Here is a 9,754-nt window from a genome sequence, read left to right on the forward strand (position 1 = left end):
CAGGAACCTACCATCATTGGCATACAGTGGTTTTGTTTTTAAATGACAGCTATGTCCAGGAAGAACAGAACACTGCACAAGAGGGAAATCAGTCCCGGTGTTATCTGCCAGTATGAATCCCTGTGAGCGAATAAAACTCCAAATATTACCCCACAAACTATGCCAGATTCTTAATGGTCACTTTCGGTAAAGTATTGCCAGATCAAAGATTTGTATCCTTCTTCCAAATGCATTCATATTTTGTATTCGTTCCAGCTAGATGTTCGAATCCAAACTCGGAATTCCTTATCACGACCCATTTTTTCTGGCCTGAACGGGCTGTCCCCCAGAATGACCTCAGATAACTTCTTGCCACAGCCAAAAGCAGTGTACTCTTGGCTGGAAGTGAACAATGAGGCCATTCAGGCCAAGAGATGTATAAGGTTTCTACATCTCCATTTAGAGCAAATCTCTCACGCCAGCTGTATCCACCCATGCCGTCTCTCGGCTCACGCAACCTGACAATGGAACTCACTCGCACGCTACTTGCCAGACATGGTAACAGCCGCTACACACGCTTACATAAATTAGGCCAAACAGGCCCACCTGCATGCTGTAGAAGTAGCCTCCAAAATCCGATGTGTCATGCTGACTCTTCATTTTCACAATTAGTTTTATTTTTTTTATTTATTAGATTTTTTTAGTCACCACCACTCACCCAAAGGGTCTCGTGGTGACTTACAACATTAAAACCAATAAGGTAAAAACAACATAAAGATAAATAACAAATATTAAATATTAACATTAAAATATTACAACGTGGGGCTATCACCATACCACTACTAAAACAGGCCAAACATGCGGCTACCCTCCAAGGTAAAGGTAAAGGTCTCCCTTGCTCGAAAGCCAGTCAAATCCGACTCTAGGGATGCGGTGCTCATCTCTGTTTCCGAGCGGAAGAGCCAGCGCTGTCCAAAGACGTTTCCGTAGTCATGTGGCCGGCATGACTAGATGCCGAGGCGCATGGAACGCTGTTACCCTCCCACCAAAGCGGTACCTATTTATCTACTTGCAATTTCTTGCTTTCGAACTGCTAGGTTGGAAGGAGCTGGGACCAGAGATGGGAGCTCACTCCGTCATGTGGCACTCGGGTCTCAAACTGCTGAACTACCAACCTTCCGGTCTGCAGTTCAGTGTCTTAACCACTTGAGCCATCCTAAATAATTCAACTTTGCATGCCCTGCAGAAACTGAACAAGTCCAGAAGGGCATGGATGTAATCTGAGAGTGCATCCCACAGGGCAGGGGCCACAACTGAGAAGGCCCTTCCCCTGGTGACAGCTAACGGAGCCATCCTGGGGCCAGGCACCTGGCAAGAAGCCCTTAGAAGAGGACCAAAGGGAGCACCGGTGGGGGGGGAAATGGGAGAGGAGGTCCCATAGATATGAGTGTCCCAGACCACTGAGGGCTTTGAAGGTTAACACCAACACCACGAATTGGATCCGGAGACTAATAGGTTACCAGTGCAGCTGCCGCAGAATTGGAGTAGTATGAGCTCAGCTGATCATGGTGTTCCAGTCAGTAACCTGGCAGCTGCATTCTGGACCACCATTCAATGGGTGGATGTTCAGACAAACCTTATGAGGGTTGAGGAGGAGATTGGATTTATACCCCGCCCTTCATTCAGAGTCTCAGAGCGGCTTACAAACGCCTTTCCCTTCCCCTCCCCACAAGAGACACCCTGTGAGGTAGGTGGGGCTGAGAGAGCCCTTTCAAGAACTGCCCTTTCAAGGACAGCTCTTATCAGAACTATGGCTTGCCCAAGGTCATCCAGCAGCTGCAAGTGTAGGAGTGGGGAATCAAACCCGGTTCTCCCAGATTAGAGTCTGCACACTTAACCGCTACACCAAACTGGCATAGAAACCTCTCCCACTATCAAACAAGGAAGGGCTGGAAGGGCTCCCACAGTCTTTCAGTGCTTCTTCCTGAAGCGTCTGGCCTGCTGTTGTCCACTCAGCACTCCTAGATTTTAAAGGGCTCCTGTTGTAATTCTCGGTTACTATGTGAATTAGAGAGTCAATCTTTTTGAGTGCACGGGCTGTAGCTGTTCAGAACTACTTTCCACTGTTTTAGCAATCAGGAAGGAAAGATCTCGTAGAGTGTTACCAACAAACGTAGCATTGTTTGCATCTTCCTCTAGTAAGGGGGATGAGTCTTCACACTGAACTACAAGCAGAGTATCACTCTGGGAGACCACAGAGATGGTTGGTAAAACTGCAAAATGGTTTGAGGTAGAAACATTATATGAGGGAGTGCTAGCAGGAGCAAAAGAAATCTTCAATCTTACTTTGTTTAAGAGCAGGAAGGGAGACCCACCTGACCCACACAAAGGTGCTTTCGAGCCCCCATCACTTTCCACATGATATTTCCAACACAAATATCCCTCCGGAAAACAAATAAATTCAGCTCTGTTAATGAAGAAGGAATGTAAACAGCTTATTCAAAAGTCCAGAAATAAGGATTATTTAAGATCCCATCGTTACCCTGATGAAGTGTTTGGCCTTGAAATCTGTGACAAGCACTTGGTAATCACTTAATGATTAAGACCAAAGAGGCAGTCCGAAGACAGAACTCAAGCTGGCAACACACCAGGTAAGGAGCAGAGAATAAATTTATAAGAATGGTCTGGATGCAGCTGGATATAGATGGCAACAATGTCAATCTCCCTTCGTAGTTGTTTTCAGATGGCCTTGCCAGAGAACTTGTCAGTATTTCCAAGCTGCGGTGGCTCAAGTGGTTAAGATGCTGAACTGCAGGCTGTGGAAGGTCAGTAGTTCAGCGGTTCAAGACCCGGGTGCCGCAAGACAGGGTGAGCTCCCGTCTCTAGTTCCAGCTCCTGCCAACCTAGCAGTTCGAAAGCAAGAAAATGCAAGTAGATAAATAGGGACCACTTCGGTGGGAAGGTAACAGCGTTCCGTGTGCCTCGGTGTTTAGTCATGCCGGCCACATGACCACGGAAACGTCTTCGGACAGCACTGGCTCTTCGGCTTTGAAACGGAGATGAGCACCGCAACCCTAGAGTCGGATTCGACTGGCTTTCGAGCAAGGGAACCTTTACCTTTACTTAGACTGCAAATCCCACACATTCGGCTTCTTAGTACAGCAAACAAAAGATAAAATAGGGTGTTCGCAGTTACTTCCTAAACAAGAATATTTATCCATAGTATCTCCAGTTTGGTGTAGTGGTTAGGAGCGCGGACACTAAACCGGGAGAACCGGGTTTGATTCCCCACTCCTCCACATGCAGCTGCTGGTGTGACCTTGGGTCAGTCATAAGTTCGTTCAGAGCTGGTCTCTCAAGGGTAGTTCTTGAGAGAGCTCCCTCAGCTCCACCTACCTCACAGGGTGTCTGTTGTGGGGAGGGGAAGGGAAAGGGATTGTAAGATGCTCTGAGACTCCTTTGGGTAGTGAAGGGCGGGGTATAAATCCAATCTCTTATTCATCATCTCCACAGTGTAACTAGCAGTGTTGTAACATGGAGCTTGGTGAATAAGCGTCCATCATCGTCCGCCATCTTAAGTCACTGCTTGTCTACAGCCATTGCTTCTCTTGAGTATGCCTGTATGAAAGCAGCATGCCTTTCAAAGTTCTCCTGGAAGTTCAGAGCGATTCCTGTCTGTGTGTGTTCAGTGCCGTCAAGTCGCTTCTGATTTATGGCCCCACCCTATGAATTAATTACTTCCAAAACATCCTATCATTAACAGCCTTGCTTGGGTCTTTTAATTTAAAAAAATATGTTTTATAAACACAAAAAAGGAAATGACAACATATTCCATAACAATACCATACACAACAATTATACACAAAACATGGACCCTAACCCATAAACATAAGCATAAACAACTACTTCATCTACCATATCTAAATCATACATAACTTCAGTACTACATAAACTACATGCTGCGATTGTCTAGCTTATTCAGAACCTGCCTGCTTACATAAAACTTATTCATATGTGTTCTTAATTTTACACTTCTATTTAACTTTATTTAACTTTATGCTATCTTTCCCTCATTACTTCATATCTAAGAGTTTATTTTAACAAGGGTGTGTTGGCTGACTACCCCTTGATCATTCTCTGCTTTAGTGATTTAGTCCTAATTATCAGCTACATATTTGAAAAATGTATTCCATTTTCTTGGAATTCTGCAATCGGTCTATTATGTATATAAGATGTTAATTTTGTCATTGTCACATATGTGTTTAAGTTGCTCTTCCATTCCATCAGTTATGGACATTTCTCCGCCTTCCATTTTGTCGCAAATGTTACCCTTGCCGCTGTTAACATATATATAAATAGTGCACTATGTATTCTTGTGATATTACTTGGTAAAATATTTAACAACATACTTTTAGGGTCCATTGCAAACTTAAGTTTTAATATCCTTTGCATTTCTTCATGGATTGGATGCTCGGATCTTGTAGACCAAAGGCCCGCCTTCCTTTATAATAGAGCCAACCCATCTTATGGTGGGGGTCTTCCTCTTTTCCTGCTGCCTTCCACTTTTCCTAGCATTATTGTCTTTTCCAGGGACTCCTCCCTTCTCATAATGTGTCTGAGCAAAGTACGACAGCCTTGGTTTAGTCATTTTAGCTTCTAGGAAGTGTTCAGGATTGGTTTGGTTTAGAACCCACTGATTCATCTTTTGGGGTGGGGTCCACTGTATCCATAAAACTCTCCCCCAACACAACGTTTCAAAGTTGAAATTTCAAACTCCCATTTACTCATTACTTATGAAGAACTGGTTTTGCCATACCTGGTTCCTGAGTGACATCCACCTTGCCCACAGAGATTTCAAGGTCTCTGCCATCTCTTGCAAATGCCTCCCATGTCGATTCCATCTGTTGGCAGGCGGGACACCAAGGGGCATAGCTAAGAAAAAGGACAACATGGAGAAAGTGTCACATACTTTTCCACCTAGCACATCAACAACCCATCAAGAGCTTGCGATCTACTGAACAATTTTCAACCATTTCTACCGATTTTCAGCTATTTCTGTCATAATCTGGCCTCTCTTCTCTTCCCTCCACCAGGATTTTTAGTACTGGAGAAGGTCTGCAAACTCCCCATCCTTTAAGTACCACAAAGAAATATTTTATTTCCTAGGGACCGGGAAATCTGAACCTGGCTTCTCTTCCAGCCCCCAGAGGTGACAAAATTAATTCCAGGAAAGGTTGTTAAGTGCCACATCTTTACATATAAACTGAGACAGACAATCTGCTGCTTTGCCTGATGCATTTATGGAACACGAAACCAAAAACTGGGCATTAGCTAGCATATTATTCTGTTCTGCCATGAGCACTCCAGATTTAAACAGCATATTTAGCTTCGCTGCCACCTTCCATTTATAAACCGTTTATTCCTTCGTCATCCAAAGGTCCAGATGCCTCTCTGGCTGGTTTCCTGCTCTGTATATATTTAACGAAATGCTTATTGTTATTAGGGACTGGATGAGAGGAAACTCACTCAAGGTAAAGCTGAGCCATATTATTATTATTATTATTATTACTACTATTATCAATAATAATAATAATATTGTTGTTATTGTTGGTATATTGATGGCAGGCCTGGCAATTCAAAGGAAGACTATCCCGTCAGTTATTGATAGCCCAAAGCAATATGCTCTCTGGAGAGCTCCTGCAACCAGCGCTGACCCTAGATGCTCAAGGTGCCAGTCCATGGCAAACATGTCTTCTATTAACCTAGACAAGAAAGTCATCTACACCCCTACCTGAAGATCGGGAAAGGCCACTCCCATCCCTCCACAAGGAACACCTTGCACTGACTACTATAAATTGTTCTGTTTGGGGCTACCCCTGAAAGTGGACCAGAGGCTGCAGCCAGTACAAAATGTAGCCGCTTGCTAATTAAGGTCTGGATGCACCCAAGGTGTTGGGGTCATGCTGAATTTGTAGCACCTTGGGTGACTCACCGTATCGGCAAGAATCTTTTCTCCCACACAAACCTCTCGCTCTTTAATCAGCCAATGGAGCAGTTTTACCCCCCCGTTCCTTCACTGCTTAAGGTAAACTCTGGAGAAGCAGAGGGCCACACAGTCTAGAAATCTGCTTTTTCAGCAAGGCCCAGTACCACATTCTAGCTTAAGAACACCAAGGTTTTAAATATATATATATTTTATGCCTTTTTAAAGCACTTTAATTGTTCTCTAAGTGAAGAAACACCACTACGTTGAAAGGAGAGAAAGAGAAATCCGCAGAGATTGGGACCTGCGTCCATGTCCCATGTGCGTTCAGTCTCATTAACAGCATCCCCTTTCCCATCCCATGGTTATGCAATACTAAACCCATTCAAACCCTGCTCACATTCTACCTTGGTTACAGCTTTTCTTTTCTTAGGGGCTATGCTGTGAAGTAGCCAGATTGAATCTTAGATACTAACATAGTCAGCAATCCGCTGCACCCCTTTGCTGTATGCACAGTTTATGAAACACTTTTGTACTTTGCCACTAACAGGTTAACTTAGTAGGTACGCCTAGCATTTCCATGATATGCTGAGTGCCATTTATGATCTAATCATACAAACAAAAATCAACCATGAACACGTATTCAGATATTAACTTTGGTTCAGTTATGGCTATTGCTTAAAAGCATGCTGGGAGAATTGAATAAAATGCTAACTTGCTATTCTGCTAAAGCTTGTGGCCAGCCACCTGCAACTGCGCATGTGTCGGTTAGCGAGAACAATAACACCCTGTAACTATATCAGCTAATACTGATACTTTTAGAGCTTCATGGCCTAAGAAGAAGAAGCATCTATTGTTTAGCTAAAGGGTAAACAGTAGAATGAACTGTACTTGGGAAAGCACAGCCCAAAAGGTTTTCCACCAATCAGAGACCTGTAAGGTCAGAGTGCTGATGTCTGACGGAACCAATAATAATGTTTTGCTTGCTTATGACACACTGGGTGCGTTCAGATGCAGCATGTACAACGGAATCTGTGCCGGTTGCAATCGTTGTACTTACCGGCGTTCAGACGGCGAACATCTGTCTTCCCTCCCTAACCGCTGTAAAGGCCCTTAAACCGTTGCACTCTGCCACTAGGTCCCCAAGTCGCTGTCCTCTGAAGTTTGCTCAATTTTATGTTCGTTGCATCTATGACAGTGTCTAACCATCTCATCCTTTGCCGTCCCCGTCTTCTTTGACCTTCAATTGTGCCTAACACCCTCCAAACTGTGCAAAAGGGAGTACATATTTGCTAGTGGTCAGAGAGCAATTTATTATTTAACAAGTGCTGAAACAAAATATACGAAGTCCTTAGTTTTGCAGTTTGAGCGTGACTGTGGTATGCACCCTCCCTTCCTTGCACCAACATTCACCATTTTGTAACACCCTCACTTTAAATGATGTGTTCCCTACCTGCAGAGTTTACCTTCAGACTCCAAGACCCAACTGATAAGTCAAGTTATCCACCCCTGCGATAAGACTACAGCCCGTTCATTATACACAATGACAGGTCTTTTGTGCTCCTGACACTGGATCGAGGCCAATGTCAATTGTACATGGACACGCACACAGTATTCTTTAAAGATCAGTCCATTATTTTATGTTGTGGTTAAACTCAAATAAGAAAAAAAACCTACACCTTGCTGCTTTGAGCATGCTCCTAAACACTTTTCTTTCTGTACAGGGAAAACTACAAGTTTACCCAAGGATTTATTACTTAATACCTGCCTCTGTGTCAGACAGTCATTCTAGTAATTAGCTAAGAAGAATCTTAACAAACCTTTTGCAGCAAACTTTGCTGTAAACTCAGAACTCCAGATTATGACCACTCAACTTGTAACGTTCTCTGTACATTTAAGTGAAGCCTGTTTTGGTAAACCATTCCTGATCCAGGAAAACAAGTACTAGATACACTGCATGTGTTCCGCACTCATGGACTACCATTTATCTATTTATTCAAAACATTTATTAGTGGCCTTTCTTCTTTACGGCGATCAAGGCAACTTACACTATAGACAAAAACATAAGAAACCAAAATGCTTAAATCACGATAGGACTGCTAGTAACTTCATAAAATGTAATCCTAAATAAAATTGTCTTGAAGCACTCCCTCTAGTGCATGTAATGAAGATATCAGAAAAATTGATGCCTTTTGGGTATACAGTGTCCATACCATCCGCCCTTCAGTTGTTCACAGAGACTGTTGCTGTTCAGTGGGGGCCAATGGTTTCAAATCAAATTTCAACCAGAAAGCCAGGGAACTGTGCAAATGTTCCCTCCAAATTAGCTGTTTTCCCTCAGATCCAGAGATGTGGGCTGGTGCTTCAGCTGTTGAAGAATGGTGGCTTTCAGGTCAACAGCGAAGTTATCTGAGAGACCACTGTCACGTCTGAACAAGTGTGCTGTTCTGAAGGCTGGAATCTTCATTCAGTCTGTATATTTTTTATGGTGTAGCGTGGTTAGGAGCACAGACTCTAATCTGGGAGAACTGAGTTTGATTCCCCACTCCTCCACATGCAGCTGCCGGTGTGACCTTGGGTCAGTTACGAGTTCTCTTAGAGCTGTTCTCTCGAGAGCAGTCCTCAAAAGAACTCTCTCAGCCCCACCTACCTCACAGGGTGTCTGTTGTGGGGAGGGGAAAGGAAAGGAGACTGTAAGCCACTCTGAGACTCCAAGTGAAGGGCAGGGTATAAATCCAATCTCTTCTTCTTCTTCTTCCTGCTCTTCCTCCAAGGAGCTCAAGGCTTCATCAATCGTTTTAATCTCATTCCAAATTATCCTCCCAACAACGCTGCGGAGTAGGTGAGGCCAAGACCAAGTCCGCTCGACTAAAGTCACCCAAGGAAGCTTCCACAGTAGAGCGGGGACGCGTTCCTGGGTCTTTCAGATCCCCAGGACAAGGCTCTAACCACAACGCCACACCGGCTCTCAAAGCAAAAGTGAAATGTCGCTAGTCCCGAAGCCGCTATCAGACACCTACCTAATCCAGATGCACGGACCTCCACCGCATCTAAAGAAGCGGAAGTCTCGTTAAGTCCACCCAGGTTGAACACTCACACTGAAAGTGTTTAACGCGCCACTGGGTTTTTGCTTTATTGCACCTGAAACCGAGCTACCCGGTTACACCTTTGGCAATCGCCCGAAATGATGCACAAATAAACGCTAAGTTTTGAAAAACCGCTTAATAGATTCTGCCGCAACAAACCAAGGACGGCCAGCCTTGCTTCTGCAAGCATCCTGCATTGGCTACTGTCTGCATGCACGGCCACCTTCCAATGCTCCCTCTAAGCTGTGGAGTCTTGTGAGCAGAAATCCTACTTTGTGAGCTGCTGGCATTAAAGCTGTGAGCGAGCGATTTGGCAGCTGCATAAATCAGTTTGCTCTGGAGCCCTCCTTCCTGAGCTAAGACAAAAATGTGTGAGCCAGAGGCTAAAAAACTGTGAGCTGACTCACACTAACTCAGCTTAGAGGGAACACTGCTTCCGACCCATTCACCCTCCCGGAACCTCCCCCGTCCTCTGCAGCCCTCACTCACAATGTCACCATCCACTGGCCCTGCAGCAGGAGGCTCCAGTTGGAACCGCTCAACGCCCTCACCCGGCTCTCCCCGGCGACCTCCTCGGGCTCCAGCACGGCCGAGACCGTGCCCAGCAACACCGACGCAGCGGCGGCCCCACAGAATAGCAGCAGCCAAGCGGCGGCCCCCCTCCTAAGGTCCGAATTCCCGGCCGCCAGGCTTGCAAGAGGAGCCG

The 9,754-nt window shown here is 44.9% G+C and overlaps 1 protein-coding gene across 1 annotated transcript in view; it reads right to left on the reverse strand.

The window, feature by feature from the left end:
- LOC107108906 (thioredoxin-related transmembrane protein 4-like) overlaps nt 1–9,754 on the reverse strand; it is a 35,492-nt gene that overhangs the window by 17,007 nt on the left and 8,731 nt on the right. The window contains exons 2-3 of the mRNA XM_015409450.1: nt 9,538–9,738; nt 4,796–4,911 (exon numbers count right to left, since the gene is read on the reverse strand). Of these exons, the coding sequence (XP_015264936.1) occupies nt 4,796–4,911; nt 9,538–9,738 (317 nt within the window). The remainder of the gene's footprint in view (nt 1–4,795; nt 4,912–9,537; nt 9,739–9,754) is intronic.

The sequence above is a fragment of the Gekko japonicus genome, unplaced genomic scaffold (assembly GCF_001447785.1).
Source record: "Gekko japonicus isolate JY-2015 unplaced genomic scaffold, Gekko_japonicus_V1.1 scaffold846, whole genome shotgun sequence".
Taxonomy (NCBI): Eukaryota; Metazoa; Chordata; class Lepidosauria; order Squamata; family Gekkonidae; genus Gekko; species Gekko japonicus.